Source organism: Physeter macrocephalus, chromosome 14 (assembly GCF_002837175.3).
Source record: "Physeter macrocephalus isolate SW-GA chromosome 14, ASM283717v5, whole genome shotgun sequence".
Taxonomy (NCBI): Eukaryota; Metazoa; Chordata; class Mammalia; order Artiodactyla; family Physeteridae; genus Physeter; species Physeter macrocephalus.
Window position 1 is genome coordinate 21,931,710 of NC_041227.1, and position 18,896 is coordinate 21,950,605.

At 37.7% G+C, this 18,896-nt stretch overlaps 1 protein-coding gene and 1 long non-coding RNA gene across 3 annotated transcripts in view; one reads left to right on the top strand and one right to left on the bottom strand.

Annotated features, from left to right (window-relative positions):
• Positions 1-365: 365 nt before the first annotated feature.
• On the bottom strand, positions 366-4,754 carry LOC102992809 (uncharacterized). The gene is made up of 3 exons (XR_447384.3): positions 4,439-4,754; positions 2,821-3,132; positions 366-672 (listed from the first exon to the last, which is right to left on the bottom strand). It is a non-coding gene; the product is annotated as an uncharacterized lncRNA (long non-coding RNA).
• Positions 4,755-4,910: 156 nt separating this feature from the next.
• The window catches only part of RBM39 (RNA binding motif protein 39), a 30,267-nt gene continuing 16,281 nt past the window's right edge, over positions 4,911-18,896 (top strand). The window contains exons 1-8 of one of the 2 annotated variants that reach the window (XM_007101707.4): positions 4,911-5,409; positions 6,031-6,094; positions 7,835-7,884; positions 12,477-12,671; positions 15,283-15,348; positions 15,445-15,498; positions 17,598-17,715; positions 18,225-18,377. In XM_007101707.4, coding sequence (XP_007101769.1) covers positions 6,044-6,094; positions 7,835-7,884; positions 12,477-12,671; positions 15,283-15,348; positions 15,445-15,498; positions 17,598-17,715; positions 18,225-18,377 — 687 coding nt within the window. In that variant the 5' untranslated portion in view covers positions 4,911-5,409; positions 6,031-6,043. The remainder of the gene's footprint in view (positions 5,410-6,030; positions 6,095-7,834; positions 7,885-12,476; positions 12,672-15,282; positions 15,349-15,444; positions 15,499-17,597; positions 17,716-18,224; positions 18,378-18,896) is intronic. The other variant, XM_007101706.3, reaches the window with a different exon arrangement.

Consider the following 18,896-nt stretch of genomic DNA (forward strand, 5'->3'; position numbering starts at 1 on the left):
TCAGAGGGTACTAAATAAACAGAGAATGAATCAGTAAATGGCACATTTCACAGATTGAACTCTAAAAGAAGAGGGGAGGGGCAAGATAGGAGTAGGGTATTAAGAGGTACAACCTATTATGTATAAAATAAATAAACTACAAGGATATATTGTACAGAACAGGAAATATAGCCAACATTTTATAACTATAAATGGAGTATAATCTATAAAAATTTTGAATCAACATGTAGAACATGTGGAACTAATATAGTATTATCAATCAACTATACCTTAATCAAAATAAAACCCACAAACCTCTAAAAGAGTATTTTATTATATTTATTTTTATTTATTTTTAAAATTTTTCTAATTTTAATTATGCTTTATTATTTGATCTACATGCTATTTATGATTGTATTGATTAATTTTAAATTCTTTTTTTTTAAAACCCCACATTTGTTTATTTATTTATTTTTTTGGCTGTGTTGGGTCTTCGTTTCTGTGCAATGGCTTTCTCTAGTTGTGGCAAGCGGGGGCCACTCTTCATCGCGGTGCGCGGGCCTCTCACTATCGCGGCCTCTCTTGTTGCGGAGCACAGGCTCCAGACGTGCAGGCTCAGTAGTTGTGGCTCACAGGCCTAGTTGCTCCGTGGCATGTGGGATCTTCCCAGATCAGGGCTCGAACCCGTGTCCCCTGCATTAGCAGGCAGATAAAAGAGTATTTTAAATTTTCAGTTATACTTTATTGAATTTTTGTTATTTTTATTTTCAATCTAAAATAGTGTTTTGCGGTACTTCCCTGGTGGCGCAGTGGTTAAGAATCAGCCTGCCAATGCAGGGGACAAGGGTTCGATCCCTGGTCTGGGAAGATTCCACATGTCGCGGAACAACTAAGCCCGCGAGCCACAACTACTGAAGCCCGCATGCCTACAGCCTGTGCTCCACAAGAAGAGAAGCCACCGCAACGAGAAGCCCACACACCGCAACAAAGAGTAGCCTCTGCTTGCCACAACTAGAGAAAGCCCATGTTCAGCAATAAAAACCCAATGCAGCCAAAAATAAATGAATGAATAAATAAATAAATAAATAAATAAAATAGTGTTTTGCAGGAGTTCCCTCGTGGCTTAGTAGTTAGGATTCTGGGCTTTCACTGCCATGGCCCAGGTTCAGTCCCTGGTTGGGAGACTGAGATCCTGCAAGCCACATGGCGCAGCCAAAAAATAAATAAAAGTGTTTATTTATTTATTTATTTATGGCTGCGTTGGGTCTTTGTTGCTACGTTATTTCTCTAGTTGCAGTGAGTGGGGGTTACTCTTTATTATGGTGCGCGGTTTCTTGTTGCGGTGGCTTCTCTTGTTGCGGAGCACAGGCTCTAGGCACGCAGGCTTCATTGGTTGCAGTGCACGCGCTCGTAGTTGTGGCTTGTGGGCTCTAGAGCACAGGCTCAGTAGTTGTGGCACATGGGCTTAGTTGCTCCGCGGCATGTGGGATCTTACCAGACCAGGGCCCAAACCCGTGTCCCCTGCATTGGCAGGCAGATTCTTAACCACTGAGCCACCAGGGAAGCCCCTTGCACAATCCGTCTGTTCATCGGATGGACGGGGGACAAATAAGTGGCTGGTGATGTAACCCTGCGAGGGCTCATCTTTTAATAACTAACCATTTACAAATTTATGCAAATTCCTTTTGGATATGTCACTACAATGCCACTGACATTATGGCCAGTAGACAGGCAAGTATTTGAAACAAATGCCAAATTCAAAGTCTAAGTAGATTTATTAGAAAATCAAGTACAAAGTGGGGGTGGGGGAGGGGCATGATTTGATCTGCTCAAATCAGACAAAAGTCATATGGGTGGCAAAATTACCTCCATCAGTATGAAATGGGATTGAGATTCTCATTGTTATGGAGACTTAAGGGTGGGGGGGAAGCTCACTGTGCCCTCAGTGGCTCAAGAATTGCTGGAATCTGTCTGGGAAAACCATGCAAACACAGTGTTTGGTCCAGGTCAGAAACTCTGGCCCATCAGGAACCTTGGTCCGCTAAGATAATATCTGAATTCTCTTGGAATGTTAAACTCAAAAATAGTAAAACCCTTTCAAGTGGCCTTTTTATACAGATAAGATTAAAGTCTTAAAACTTTCATATTAAGGTTAAGAATAGTTTGTATGGATCTGTATTTAAATTGTAATGTTTAAGGGAACTTGGCATACTAGAAATTCAAATAAAAAAATGTGTGATTGAGTAATTGACTTGAGATTTGTGATTTTAATTGGAAAGGTATGAGACTACATTAGAATACTTTAAGAAGTTTTAAAACTCACTCTATTTGTGATTTTAATTTTTTAGATTTAGGAGAATTGTTTACATACTTGGGAAAGTTTTAAAATACTAAAAAATAATACATCATGTTAAATTGATAAAAGCATACTAAATTTGAGGAAACTTGTCTAACATAAATGGGACTGAGTTTTTGAAGGGAGTTTAATCCATTCAACTGGAATTCAACTCAATATTAACAGCAAAAGTGAAGATGATTCTAAAATTTTATTTAGTTAGATTCATAAATAAAACAAATTTTCTAAGTCAGTCTTAAAGACTCAAGGAAAACTGGATAAAAATGCACTTACTATATAAGTTGAATATTAGCTTTTAAAATGCAAGTGTGAAAAACAAAAACAAACAAAAAATAAAATGCAAGTGTGAAAAATAGCATCCCCTGTCCATAAAAATGAAAAATAGCATCCCCTGTCCATAAAAATCATATGTGGACATTAAAAAACTCACATTGGCAAAATATATTTAATTTTCAGCCAAATTCTCTAAGCATAATATCTGTTACCTCCTTTATCCCTGGCGCTTAGTTATGCTGTGGTCTCCTCTTCATAAGTTTTAAGATAGAATGATATTCTTGGTGCTGGTGATGATTTATCCCAATGACCTTCACAGCAAATGACTCGAGAACAAAATGATGAAAGGGCAATGAGTCCATGCGCCAGACAGAGTGAGAGACGTTTTGCAAAGAGAATGAAAAGCATATTATGTTATTAATATTTCCTTTTAAATATATAAAAATACTTTTGTTTTAGAGACTGAGTTTTCCAGCAGGTGTTTCTTGATTGTGTGCTCAATTGCCAGGTTCACTCTGATATTCCTGGAACAGAAAACAATTTAAGGGATATTCAATACTCAAGTGACTTAGAGCTTAAACCTTTCTCTTTTCAAATAAGAAGTCTAGAGGTTAAGGTCCAATTCTGTCACGTTCCCAAACAAAGAAAAAAATTAAGAAGGGGCCACCACCTATGCTTTAATATTGGCATAATTAACAAGTCACAACACTTAAAGGGAAAAGAGAGGCAAAGGCTAGCTTGTCTTTTCTGATATATTATGCGTCAATATAATGTGGTGATTTTCAACATTTAAAAAATGAACGGACTTTCCTGGTAGCGCAGTGGTTAAGACTGTGCTCCCAATGCAGGGGGCCCGGGTTTGATCTCTGGCCCAGGAACTAGATCCCACATGCATGCCGTAACTAAGGAGCCCACGTGCCTCAACTAAGAAGCCGGCAAGCTGCAACTAAGCAGCCCGCCTGTCACAACTAAGACCCGATGCAACCAAATAAATAAATATTTTAAAAAATAAAATAAAAAATGAAAAGAGGATCTGAGTTTTCAGGAAAAGAAGTTAAGGGAATATTACTAATTATGCAAAATCTATTAACCCTCTAAAAGAAACACGAGTGGAAAGTTAATCCGAAATGGAAAACCTCTCCATACTTTCCTGTAAATAATTTTGCTTAGAAATAACAGAAGTAAACTGTCTTGAGGATTAAATATTTGCCAGGCATTTTACAGCTATTATCTCATTCGATCCTCACTATACTCCTATTAGGCTTTCATTCATTTTCATTTATTTATTACATGTCCACCTGGCTGGGTATGTGGCTAAGCGCTGAGAATTCACTAGTGAGCATTATCGGCCTATGTCAGGATCAAGAAGTTAAGTAATTATACTATACTCTTCACAGGAGGAAAGGGAGGGTAGGCTCTGAGAGGTTAATTTACTTGCCCAAGGTCACACAGTGCTGAAGCAGTTACAAACTCATTTCAAATCTTTGCCCTCAATCATTAAGCTGTCAACAGACTTCAAGATTGTCTCCCTCGATTTTTTGCTTGTAAGTTATCTTTCCAAATTTTTTCAAGCATTTTTATCTCAGAGTTAAAAGTCTTATAGTCAATGATCTCTGTGCCCTCCGCTTTTTCACCGTGTAGACCAAAGAACAAGCGGTGAATGTACACTCTAACCGCCAGGCATCTGGGCGACTTCAGGGGCGAAGAGCCAAGTTCCAGGGGGATGGGGGCCATTTTTGAAGAAACAATAGCAACCCCGACACAAGGCCAGACTATAAATTCGAGGGTCACAAAGCTGGTCCACTGCCAAGAGAAGCAGTGTTTTTTCACCTTCTCTTTGCCTTTTTCCACTACTTCCAAGGCTGTTTTGAAGCTCGACAGTCGCCGCAGTGCCTAGTCCACTGGCTCCATAAGGCCGAGAAATCTAATTTTTTATGCTACACCCTTAGCCCCCTACGCCTGTACGTCTCTTTTCGACTTCTCTCTCACATGCTTTTCACTCCATCTTCACCCCGGTGGATAATCTATATATAAGCGTTTCGTTTTTGTCTATCGCCATATGGACTAGGTAGCTTTACGGCGACCTTGACAGACAGCTAGGTGGGAAGCTCGCGGGAGGGGGGGAGAGCCGTCAGCGCTTAGGGAGAAACCTTCTGATAGCCGTTGGGAGGTGCCACGAGGGGGCGGTGACCATCATGCTCCACTCAGCGGTGAGTTTTCTAGAATATTGACAGGAAGCGTACCAACTGTCTTTGCGCTAGCAACTTGCGCTATCTCGCGAGACGTGGACGCCAATCTGGAGGGGGGAGTCAAAAGCGCCTCTCTGAGTGGGGGATGGGAATATCCGTGGCGCAATCATTGCGCGAGATTAGGCCACGGTCGCTGGGCCCTATGCCTAGATCTCGCGATATTTCCGCTTCTCCAGACTGAAACTAAGAGCAGCTTCTCGCGAGAGCCCGTGCTGAGGGCTCTGTGAGGCCCCGTGTGTTTGTGTGTGTGTATGTGTGTTGGTGAATGTGAGTACAGGGAAGCCGCGGCCGCCATTTCAGAGAGCTTGCAGACGCTGTCGCAGGGGTGGATCCTCCGCTGCCGAAGCCGCCGTCCTGAACTCCCGCGCGGGCTCTTCTAATCCCATTGTTTCTTTTAGATTCGCTTGGGCCTATCCGCCCTCGGAGCCCGAAATTCGGGCTGGGTGGTACTGCGGCCTGGGCCTAGCGGCTTAACAGTAGCAACAGCGGCGGCAGTAGCAACCCCCCTCTTTCCGAATACGAGCACCGCAGGGGCCCCGAAAGCCCGCACAGGTAAGGAGGCGTCGCGGACCCCCGTATTTGCAGGGCTTTTCTGAGGTGTGGTTCTTTTCTGGGTTGAGGGGCACTCCTTAGGCGGTCTTAAGCGACGGGGTTGGGGGGGGCAGGTTTTCGAGAAATGGGCTTCATTTCGAAGACCGCGCCCTTCTTTTCCGGTCGGGTAGATTTCAGGGTTTTCGGGGGACATGGGCTCCAGAGAGGCCTCGGGCAGATGGCGATCTGTCCCTTCGAGGCCTGGGACGACCGCGACCTCCCAACATGGCGCCAGCCGAACGCTGCCTTGGCACCGAACTCCTCCCAACCGAGGGAGTTTCCCTTTGCCCCTAAAATGGCAGCGCGGGTTTTTGCGCGGAAAGAGGCGCTTTCGATCGATGGTCTCGGGTTGTTTTTTGAGGCATTACAGGCTTTGTAAAAATCGGATACTTAATCTGCTTTAGCGTGTTCGGTCTTGGGGACATCTCAGGTTTAATTGTCAAGCCTACTAAAGTGCGTCGTCGCACCTTAGTCGTTTTGTGAGGTGTCTCTGAAGTTTTGGAATATGTCCGGTAAGAAGGAAATTTAACAAAATTTAAAATTGTTTACTCACTGAATGTTTCATTCTTATTCTTTATCTAGGCGTTCAGAGAAAATGGCAGACGATATTGATATTGAAGCAATGCTTGAGGCTCCTTACAAGAAGGTGAGAAAAAACAAGTCGGTGAGGTGTATCTATTTCTTAATTTAGCATTATTCACGAAACTACTGCTGAAATGTAAACTAACCTCCCCGGAGCCCTCTTGATTTATCTTATCAGAGATGCATTAAGTGTAACTTACAAAAGTAAATATATGCTATTGATGTAATAATATTGTGCAGTAGTTTCACTTCAGCGTGATGAATAAATGCCCATCTATCTCTCTTTGTAGACTTGCCTAACGATATCTCACCTCTACTCCCATGAATTCACCTTTGATTCCAGTGTGAACTGTCAATCATAAGGTAGTAATTGAGTGACTTATCGCTGTACCGTGGTCCCCTAGGTAAAATGACTCAACTAAGAATTACCAGCTCCAGTTTGGTATAGCAAAAAGGTGAATGTAGTGGTTTGGGAAAGCAGCAGGGGTCCAAGAATAACACAGCATAACCAGTCTGTGGCAAGCAAATCTTAAATAAGACAAGTCTTACAAGAAGAAATGGGTGAGATTTAAAAATTTATCCTATACATAAGACTGGTAATAGTCAATATTAAAACAGGCAGGTGATGATCTGCTCAGTTAAAAATTACTAAAATTCTTGGATCCCTGAATAAAAAAAAATTCTTAAAGCAAAAGAGGCAATATCACAACTTGAGTCACTTGATGACTGTTTAACTGTTCTCCATATTTTATTTTTAATTAGTCCCTGCCATAATATTTCACACAAAAAACTACAAAGGAGTTATTTTGACTAATAATACAGTCTTTGACCCATTTCAGTATCACAGTAAAAGTGTCTTTTCATTCTTTCACCAGTTGGTGGTGAAAATAGCAGTATGCATGCGTTATCACTGATGTCACAAACTGTAAGCTTTGTAAGTTAGCACTTATACTCCTATAACTGATGTGATCAAACTTGAAAGTAAACATTGCGCTAAACCTTTTAAAAATAATACATTTGTTTTGGAGTGTATAGCTCGACCATGTGGTACCAATTTGGATGAATTCTTTAAAGCTTTGAATAGTGTATGTAGTTTTGTAATGCTTAGACTCTTGAAGCGCTACTTTCTATTTTAATGTTAAGATTCTGTCTTAGTTTAACATGGATGTAATTCCATGTAAACAGGTATGGAAATAGGACTGGTCGATTATTAATTGACTTTCTTGGGTTCTTGGGAGTCAACATTACTAAAGCAGTGTGAATCCCTGTTTGCTTCAGGGCGAGATGTGTGACAGAGGTGGCATCAAGCTCTTACAGTCCCAACCCTCCAACGGAAATGGGCGAAGATCTCAGGAATGGCATCGGTCACAGGAAATCGATAGTGGCTGGCTGCTAGCATGGCCACATGGGGCTTAGGCAGAAATAGAGCCATGGTACTGACCAAAGGGGCCATAGCACATGGAATAAAACTCAAAACAGGACTTCATTCATGTTTTATAGAAATTCTATTTAACCACTTCAACACTGTAAATCTGGATAACTTACTATCTAACTATGTAAGAAAATAAAATTTAACGTGTTAATATGCATTTTTATTTTTGTATCTTGATGACTTAATTGTAAGCAACAAAGTGGTTAAACACATACCCATCTAAATTTTTTTATAGCCTTCCATGTTAAACTATAAATAAGTAATTAGTTTTAAAATTGTTTTGTATTTTCTTATTCCTATTCCCTTTACCCTTTGACAACTTGAAATGTTACCACTTCGTCCTCATGATGTTCTTCTATCAACCCTGCTTAGGATGAGAACAAGTTGAGCAGTGCCAACGGCCATGAAGAACGTAGCAAAAAGTAAGTTTTAAGAAGGGACCTGGGTTGGGGGGAGCTATATGTGATTGAGATTTTAAGTTGTATTCCTGTGGCTAAAGCATCAAACCCAAGGTTCTCTCCTGAAGGGTTTCTTTGCCTTTTTTAGAAAAGTAGGTTCTTTACCTTCTGGGATGAGACACTATTTGAGGATGTAAAACTATGGACTCTTTCCTTAATTTCAGGAATTGGTGTCAGGGACTTTTTGGACACCTTGCCCTCCTCAAGTCTCCATCCATGACAATCTGGATAAGAGTTCTAGTGTTAGAGCTTGTCTTTTGTCTTAAATTTATTAACTTTGGCTTAATATTATTTGATGTTATCAATAAAACTATTATATCCACTGAAGATGGTTAGAAAGAAGAAGGTACTAACCAGGCTGTGGAGAAGTATTGTTTGCCCTGAATTACTGAAGGAGTCAGAGCTGTGAATTATTTATGCTCCTTGATGCTCCTAAAGGTTCTTTCTGTAGTAATGTTATAGCACACTTAAGTACTTCTTAATGTTCCTCTTACATGGCTTTCATCCTCTTAAGCTTTTTAAACTCTGATAGACTTAATAGTGAGAATGGAGTTTCAAAAAACTATGAATATTTATGCCTGTCATTTGGGTTAAAGAAGTAACCCTTAATAGGAACTCTGATACAGACTAGTACAGAGTATAGTATACAAGAAGTCTAAATAGATGCACTTTATAAAATTTGATCCTGTTTTTGGAGTTTTCCTTCAGCTCTAAAATCATTGAGTCTTAACATCACATGGTCTGTATTATAAGCATTAAGACATTTTATTAGCCTTCGTGATGTCATATTCAAACGTTCTGTCATGTTCGTGACCCCATAATATATAATGAAAAATGATGTAGAATAAGCCACTTATTTGGTTCTTTTTGGCGCTTTCTTCTAAGAGCTCTAAGTGCTTTATAATATACTACATCAATATCCTCACAAGTTTGTAACGTAGGTTAATATAATTTCATAAAATAGATGACATAGACTGGATTGTCCAGGTTTTGCTACACCGATATTCTTACCCCTAGAATACTGTAGTAATGGATCATAATGATATAATTTGTAGGACATGTCGTATATTTTTTCTGTTTGGGTGGGAGTCTGTTATAGTTCCTCACTAATCACGTTAAGGGTATTGGGTTGGGTTTAGTCTTGAATTGTTATAATTTGAGGCAGTCAACCAATCTTTGCGTGGTGTAACGTCCTCTGATTTTAGACCTTTTACCAAAGTAAGTTTGCTAATTAATCATTGTGATTTGCAATTCTGTAATCAAAAGAAAACCCAGGAATGGGTAACCAAATAAATTGAAATTATCCAATCTCTAGATATCAGGCCAAGTGGATGGATAAAGATCTCACTCTAAGTGCCAAAAGAATGAGGACCTACACTATAGGGCACATACCTTCTTTGTTGTACCATTCTTACATGTCATTCCTTGCTACTAATACCATCTCCAGTTTATATTTGTTAATCATGCTACAGCTAAGCTCATTAAGACTTACCAGTCTTTTACAAGGAAATTTAGCATCAAGTCCTAAGTCCAATGGGACTAAATAGAAGAACGGACAATTTAATTGGCCATAGGATTCTTTGTTTAAGGGAAGAACCTTTTCAAAACTTGAGCTATCATCTAGTTTCTTTTGAAATGTACAAATTATTTCTCTGTCAGACTTCTCATTCTCCTCATTCTCAAAGTTGATTAAATAAATGACTCCCTTGGTCAGTCAGTAACTTCACCCATTTTTTTTCTGAAGGGAATTAATCTTTCAAATTAATTTGAAAGTTATCTAGAAAAATTTTTGTAGTTAGGGATAAATTATAAAACAAACAATGTTCTTGTGTGTTAGTTTTTAGTGTAAATTAGGTCTCTTAACCAAAGGAACGTGCCATGTGCATTTTTCATCCTAAAACGTCATCGTTTTTTAAAAGCCATTGAGTATTGGGATGTAGTTTCAGGGTAGTAAGAAAATGCACATTATGAGAAATTGAGAGTTGACTGACTCGTAAATGTTTTCTTTTAAAAAATAGTAATTCTCATTACATACACTCAATTGATTTCAGGTAATAGTAAAAGGAACTAAGTTTAATATTAATGCAAATTGGTTGTCTATTAGCCTTCTTTCTGAACAGCTATACCCCTGAGCTTGGCAAGACCTCATAGTATGCCTTTTTAAGTACCTGAGCTTGCCTTCATGGGAGTATTATTTGTTAGTATAACCAGTTTTGCAAAGTCTCAACCAGCATCCATTCAGTTAAGTTCTTTTGGAATTTCTCAAAAAAGGATAAAAAACAATAAATGACACAGTTGAAATATTTTGGCTACTGTGGTGTGGATTATCTATAAATTTTGGAATAAATGACTTTTCTATTTTTTTTTCTTATTTTCCAGAGTACTTTGCATTTAAAATTTAGATCTTCTTACATGGAAGAGGTCAAATCCAGTTATAGCAAAACACCTTTACAGCAGAGGCCATATAACCAAAAAGTCCAAAGGCCCAGCCCAGTGGACGATTTACTTCAATGATGTTCAGTACAAAATTCCACTGCCACTAAAGACTTTGGAAAGTCCCTTTTAAGTTGTAACAGGATTTGACTATTAGTGTGGATTTTGATAACCCTTCTTTAGTTAACTTAATAAATGTTCTTTGAAGCTTCATCTTGTTATAGAGAAGTACACTGCTTTCTTGCACCCTTAAATTTTTGTCTGGGCTTTATAAAGAGGATTATATTTCTGAATGTCTTAGTATGTTGCTGTCTTTTAACCTGTCTGGGGTTGCCTTCAGATGTGGGTGGGGACTCATTTATAAAAAGTCCTAGGAAGACCTTAAGTTGAAATTAGCTCTCCAATTTTCGAGTCCTTTCCTTTGGCGCAATAAATTTTGGGCCTAAAAAGAGGTAATTTGGGAGGTTGGATGCCTCTCTGCAATGGACCATTTATGAGCAGAGCAAAACTTTATTTGTCCTTTTTGTGGGGGATGGAGTTTTTACTTTGTCCCCTAATTGATAATATTTAGGATTTTTGATTATAGCTATCTCAGAATTCTTTAATCTAAGAGACAGTTTCAGGTTTTTAGGCAACAAAGTTGGAATGTTATCTGTTGCCCTTCTGGGCATTGCTTTGATGACGTCTGTATAAGTAATGAGTGTAGCCTAATTTTCTGTCATGTGCTACCTAGCATATACATTTCTGACAGTCAGGTGGATTATCTTGAAATTTTAGACAAAGTTTCTGCCTCCTTGGAAAGCTCTACATCTCCTTGTGATTGGAGTGTGGGTTTCAAGATTCCAGAAGGTGGGTGTCTTCATTTTCTATTTTCAATGCACTCTAAGATGACCTGCTTACAGGTTCTCTGAGGCAGACTTCAATTGCTCTTGTGCTAACTTTGCTTTGATAAGGACTAAACAGTTAATTCAATTTCCAAATGATGTAGTTGTCAAAATGTTTCATAATCTTTTAGCCACTACAAAATGACATTTAAGTGGATAAGTTTTAATTTGAAATGTCTTTCAATTTATATTGAAATATCTGAAGGCACCTCTAAAATTTGGGTGATGACAGAGGTACAGATTATAAAAATTATGGAATGAGTGGGTGGTATGCTGTGAGGAATACAGAAATGAACAGGAAGATACACGACTGACTGGCTTTTTTACCTTTCAGAGTTTGAGAATTTATAAAGATTTATAAAGGTGTTGATTCTTCCTTTTGGTTGTACCCCACAGGCTTGTATAAACTGGCATAAAAATGGCATATTTCAATATCTGGTGTACTCATTGTAACTTGAAAGTATCTGAAGTGGTCATATTGAAGTCTAGGAATGTCAGATTGCATTTTACTGCATTAGTTTTATTGTCCTTTGTCATTATTTGTAATAATTTTGCCCATAAAAACCGAAATAGTGATGCCTGTATGGCCCTTTGAAAGTATATAATATTCATATGTGCAAATTGGGTCAAAATTGGTTTACTTAAGAGAAATTAGTGTATTTAATGGCAACTTTTTTATATGATCCAACACTAATACTTAATGTTAAAGTATTCTGTTGTAACTTTGATTTTATTACTGTATGTTTCAGATTACAGTTATAACTTAGTTGGCCAGATATGATAGACTTTATTTAAAAGTTCACGGGACTTCCCTGGTACTCCAGTGGTTGGGACTCTGTGCTCCCACTGCAGGGGGCATGGGGTTCGATCCCTGGTCAGGGTAAGATAACAGCCTGCATGCTGTGCAGCATGGCCAAAAAAAAAAAAACCATGTAAAAGTTCAGGTTTTGATTTATACCTACCAATAAGTCCTCTCCTTGTTAAAGCTCTAGCTGACTCTCAAGAAAGATCATTATAGTCCCTCTCACTCAGATGATTCATTGTCAACTGGCTGCTGATTTTCAGTAGTAGAAGGCAAAGGTGGGGTGTTGTTTGCCTTACCTAGGAATTATTTTTCCACGTGATGATTATGTATCATTGTATGATAGTAAAAATAGCAAAATGTATCTGACCATAAAAGGAAGTATATTTTTACAGATTCTTAAATCAGCAAGATAATGGTGACTTTTTTCTTCTCAGGAGGAAAAAAAGCAAGAGCAGAAGTCGTAGTCATGAAAGAAAAAGAAGCAAAAGTAAGGAACGGAAGCGAAGTAGAGATAGAGAAAGGAAAAAGAGCAAAAGCCGTGAAAGGAAGCGAAGTAGAAGCAAAGAAAGGAGACGGAGCCGTTCAAGAAGTCGAGATCGCAGATTCAGAGGCCGCTACAGAAGTCCTTAGTATGTAACTATAATTATGATGATATTGGTTTGAGAGATTTTTCTGGGTATCCAGATGGCAGCGTAACTGGAGTGACTTGAATTGTGGAATTTTATTTTTCAATATGATCAGTTAAAAAGTATTAAATAAGGATTTTGGCATTGAAAAGTTCAGTAGAAATGCAGTGTGTGGACAGATACATAACGTTTGTTTTACTAGGCATGCAGAACATTTCTGTTACTCCATCTAAAAATATTATTACTGTGTGCCAATTCAAACTAAAGCACTAAAGTGCTTTTTTAAAAAGATTTGATATTGTAGTGCCAAATACGTGAAAGCTTAAAGGTTTGTGAGCTATCACAGTATCCTTTACTGAACATAAAGTTATTTAAAATTTTAAAGCTCATATGGATACAAATTGCAAAATACGTGTAGTCAGTCAAATACATAGTTAACAATCTTGTCTGTGTGGCTGTTTTCAGCTGAAATGACAGACCAGTTGTGAATGTAGTGCATGCTTCTTGATAATGATCACACATCTTTGTATTTAAGGTGTTTTAATAGTAAGAACGCACTAAAACTGCTTTTGAAGGTTCAATCACTATGGAAATTCTGATGTGGTTAAACATGTTGGAAATGTTTCATTAATAGTAATTTTTAAAAAGCTAAAATGTATTAATGACTTTGGAAAGAGCCTTCTTGCAACTCTTTAAGCAGTTCAGTCTAACAATCCCTAGTGATTTATGATGTTCCTTCCTATTAGTAAATATACTGTTGTAAACTGTGGCATATGTTAAAATTAACAGTTTTAACATTAAAACTTAAATGGTTTAAGATTGAATTCAAAGACAACAGTCCTGAATCAGAACCTTGGCTCTTTAAATTGGTTAAACATTCTAAGAAACATTCTTAAGCTTTAGTTTTCTCATCTTTTGAGAAGGAGGTAACCACTGACAGGCTATTGAGTCTTGAATGAGAAGAGAATGTAAATTAGAGCACCCACAATACTGCTATTGATGAAATGTTTTGGTATTATTTGAAGCCAATAAAGTTAGTAATACTTGGAGTTCTGATTCAGGTTTTTCAATAAAAAGGATTCCACTCCTTGTCCTCTAAGGTCCTCTTAGCTGATTATTTTATAAACTTGTTAACAGCTTAAAAAGGACCACAATGTTATTTTAAGTCTGAGTGCTTTATTAGAAAATACTTGGCTTTTTGTCCAATTTATCAAAATTTACTGCATTCTTTTTTACCAGAATGAACTAAATAGGGGGGAAGGATTACTTTAATAAATTCTGAATACTATTATCTCATCAGTGATGAATACTTGAAGTCAGCCTGTGATTCTGGTCTGACTAAAACTCACTTGGTTCTTATGTTTGGTTTCAGGTGATTTTTAACTACCAAGGCAGTAACTGAAACTTTTGTAATTGAAGGGGAAAGAAAATAGCTTATAGACTCTTACTTATCCAGTAAATATGTATTCTTAATGATCACTTTTAGTGTGCTTTGCAAAGGACCCATTTAATACAATTTTATTTGGAACTGCTTGGGTGTTATATGTGCATGTAGAGTCCATGAAAACAAATCCAAATTTGGATTGAAGACCACCATATATTTTCATTTTGCTACCCATCTGGTAAAGGATAGCAGGATGAGCACTAAGGGACATCTGATCTGACCTTTTAACTTAGTTTGGTCTTTCAAAATAAAAGGGCCATAAACTACTGGGCCTTTTTAGAATATTCTAGGCTACAGAATAAAGCTTGTTAAAAAGTTACTCTTGTGATCTTTTTCGAAAACACTCCTTTAATATGTCAAGTCGCGAAAAAAGAATTTTCCTGAGGGATTGATGAACTTCCTTCACATCTTTACTGTGGACTGTTGTCAAAAAGAACTGAAGTGTGTGACATGCTACATATGCTTATATGCAGTCTTGGAGACTTATGTTAAATGAAAAAGTTGGAGTTTCATGATTATGGAAAGAATTAGTTCCTTTATTTTTCAAAAGAAATTCCTCAAGGGAATTCCGTGGCAGTCCAGTGGTTAGGACTCTGCGCTTTCACTGCCTGGGGCCTGGGTTCGATCCCTGGTTGAGGAACTAAGATCCCACAAGCCACGCGGTGTGGCCTGAAAAAAAAAAAAAGAGTTCCTCAAACAAGAAGACGTACCTGAATATTGTATATGTATGTATATATGAGCACATGTGTATTCCTTAGGAAGGATCTGCAAAGATGCACACCAAATTGTTAATTATAGTTAGTCCTGGTGTGAGGGAAGTTCAGGATAATTTTCACTTTGTGTCTTTTTTTTTCCCCCCTAAATCTCAGGAATGTATTCATAAATATGTAGTTAAAGAGAACTAGACTGAAAATTGAGCATTTTCAGAATATTAAAAATTTTGAGGCTGTAACCTTTGGTCTTGGCACCTCTCAGTGGTCCAGGATGGATAACTGTAAGAGCAGTTTGCCTGGGATAGAGTTGAGAAGAAAAAGTCTCTTTATTTCCTCTTCATAATTGAGGTGGAAAACAAGCAGCCTAAACAATGTTAAACTTGCTGGAGAGCGCATGAACGCGATCTTAGCAAGACCCTAACCCTGTAACTAGTGTAATTTTGTGTTTCCTTTTTAGCTCCGGACCAAAATTTAACAGTGCCATCCGAGGAAAGATTGGGTTGCCTCATAGCATCAAATTAAGGTTTTTAAACATACTTCTGAATTGTTTAAATTGTTTTTCAAGGAACTAATGTGGTGTACTTGTTTGGGTAACTTTTGAAACTTTTTAACTTTGCAGCAGACGACGTTCCCGAAGCAAAAGTCCATTCAGAAAAGACAAGAGCCCAGTGAGGTAACTGCTGTCCCTATTTCCTTTGTTTTGTAGTTTTAGCTTTTACAAAGTTTTTACAATTTATGCTACTGCTAAATGTAATGACTTATAGTAATTTGGATCATATTAAATCTTGATTCGTTTTGCAATTCCAGTATTATTTTTAAAAGATTTATGTATTTATTTGTTTTTGGCTGAGTTGGGTCTTCGTTGCTGCACGCGGGCTTTCTCTAGTCGCAGCGAGCGGGGGCTATTCTTTGTTGTGGTGCGCGGGCTTCTCATCACGGTGGCCTCTCGTTGTGGAGCACGGCCTCTAGGCGTGTGCCAGGGCTTCAGTAGTTGTGGCGCACGGGCTTAGTTGCTCTGCGGCATGTGGGATCTTCCCGGACCAGGGCTCGAACCATGTCCCCTGCATTGGCAGGCGGATTGTTAACCACTGCGCCGCCAGGGTAGTCCAATTCTAGTATTATTAATGTGAATTTCTAAGTTTTCAATAACTTGCATGTGAGAAGAACAGAGCAGAAATTACCACTTTAATGTGTAGATGTTACATGTGCTTTTATTTCCCTTTTATAGTAGCTAAAATTTTTTAATGGTAGCTGTAGAAAACTTTAGAATTGACTCACTTTTGGAGTTAATAAATTTTAAGTTATTGAAATAACTTCTTGTGGGAAAGTAGTTGAAATAGTCATGAGTTTTATCATTTGGCTCCCTTACTTGAGAAGAGTATTTAATTTCCAAAATCGTAACCGAATTGACTTGTTTTCAAGTAGTAATATTATGTTTTTGAGTGTTTCTGTGAGGTATTTTCTTCTTAAAAAAAGATAAAACTTATCTATCCAGTCTACCATTTTGGTTCAAGGAACGTTTTGTTAACATGATAGCATTGTTTTTTACTGATGTTCTGGCTTCCCTTAAAAGGTACCTTTTAACTTTTGAGTCTATCTTCTTGTTTGACGTATTCTAATCCTAGGATTTAGTGATAGCCTTAATGTTCTTAAAGGCGCTCTTTGTAACAGATACTGAGTTTTTATTTAATATTTAGTTTTCTTTCATGGGGAAACTCCCGTTTAGTTCTCATTCTTTGGATATAGTCAGCTTTGTACCTCTGTTTTACGGTAATAGGTTTAAAATTAATTGCAGATTTCTCAAAGGGATGTAACGTGAGCTTTGTAAAGTTCTTCTGGAGAATGTCCAGAACATGGTTAAGAAAGAGCATGTTTATGCTTACGTTTTTAAGGATTTACTTAGAACCTTAATCTTAGTAGAATTATTTATAATAATGTCAGTAAGACATTGTTATTTTTCCTTGACATTCATTAAGTTAAATTTATCTATTGAGCTCTTTTACTTTTCTCACATATTTGGGCACTTTTAGTTTCCTCTGTAAATTTAGAAGTGTATACCATCTATTTGTAAGCATGAATAAATTAAATCCCACTATTGTTATTTGTCTAGATAATCTCTTGCTTTTCATTTTTGACTTGTTAATTGTTACTGTCTCTGTATTCTATAACCGTCAAAAAGTATTTTTTCGGGTATTGAATTTGTAGAGTCTTAGTAAGACTGATCTAATTCTGATAAACAGCTGCCTCAGTATTCCATGTATCTATCTCAGTTTGTGAAAAATTCTTAAGAGTCAAATAGTTTTCATCATTTGAGGTTTTACTCGCAAGTTTGTCATTTGTGATTATGAAACTTAATTTTATTTTATGATTTCCTTTTGGGGAAACATCCTTTCTACTAATTTGGACCAGTCCAACATTAGTGTGGACTCAGGGGTTATTACTTGTGACTATCATTAAACTCTCAGGCTTCTGATTGGCCCTTTATTATCCTGGAGAGAGTACCATTTGTAAGATTGAGAGGCCAGTGGACTTTGGTCCTGATAATGTAAGATAGTATCAGAAGAAACATTTAGAAATTATCGTTATATTGAAGACATTGAGTCACATTGAATTATTTTATGGACATTTTATATACATCATAGTTAAAATGGGCTTGGCAGTAGTGACAAACTGGTTTCAGGAAAGTTTATTCTGTTTACTGAAAATGTGCATTAAAAGTTATTTTAAAAGAATAAGTTATAAAGTTAATTCTATATTCTTTACCCGTGTTAGGGAGCCTATTGATAATCTGACGCCTGAGGAAAGAGATGCAAGGACCGTTTTCTGCATGCAGCTGGCAGCAAGAATTCGGCCAAGGGATTTGGAAGAGTTTTTCTCCACAGTAGGAAAGGTAATCTCAGCCTATTTACAGAGCTAATTTAAGTAGAAACTGTAAACAACATTTTAGTAATTGTCAGTGTGACATAAAATGAGAAAACATTTTTTTGTTTGGTGGAATTTAGTTAGGGAATTTTTTTTTTTTTTTTAATATTTATTTATTTGGCTGCATTGGGTCTTAATTGCGGCATGCAAACTCTTAGTTGCGGCATGTGGGATCTAGTTCCCTGACCAGGGATCGAACCCGGCCCCCTGCATTGGGAGTGGAGAGTCTTAGCCACTGGACGAAGTCCAGGAAATTTATTTTTGATACCATTTCTTTTTGCCTCACTTGGAAGTTAATAGTGTTGGAATTGATGTATGTTGATAAATGAATTGGGCCTACAAATTTACCTATTTAAAAAAAATCTTTTTAATGGCTTGCTTTACAATATCATTAGTATGCCTCTTGTCTTTTGAAATTATTATACTTACTGTGAATGGTTGCACAAACAGAACCTAAAGTGTGTGTTTTCTTTTTAGGTTCGAGATGTGAGGATGATTTCTGATAGAAATTCAAGACGTTCCAAAGGAATTGCTTATGTGGAATTTGTCGATGTTAGCTCAGTGCCTCTAGCAATAGGATTAACTGGCCAGCGGGTTTTAGGAGTGCCAATCATAGTACAGGCGTCACAGGTAACTTTTTTCTTGGTTAAGAATTTGATCATTGGTTGTGTTAGAAACCTGCTGTTGCTTAGTGTTGTGTTGTAATGCCTTGAGCCTTACACAATCACCACTTCCTACCATAAGTCAGATGTTCTCAGGGTAGCTTTTTAAAAAAAATTTGCCTTGATTTCTTTGATAATTGTGTATTCTTAATAACATCCTATTCCATTTTAATGTAAGTTGTAAATACCTATTTCATGAAAAAGACTTGAGAACTTGTTCTAGAATTTTACTGATTTGTGATGACTTCTTATTGGGGGATAGAAGCATCTAAGAACATGTTTTCCCCTTCCTGTCTTTTAAATGGAATGATTTTGACATTTTTAGTAAATTTAATATTTTCACTGTTTTAAAATACATAGTTGTGGGGCTTCCCTGGTGGCGCAGTGGTTGCGCGTCCGCCTGCCGATGCAGGGGAACCGGGTTCGTGCCCCGGTGTGGGAGGATCCCACATGCCGTGGAGCGGCTGGGCCCGTGAGCCATGGCCGT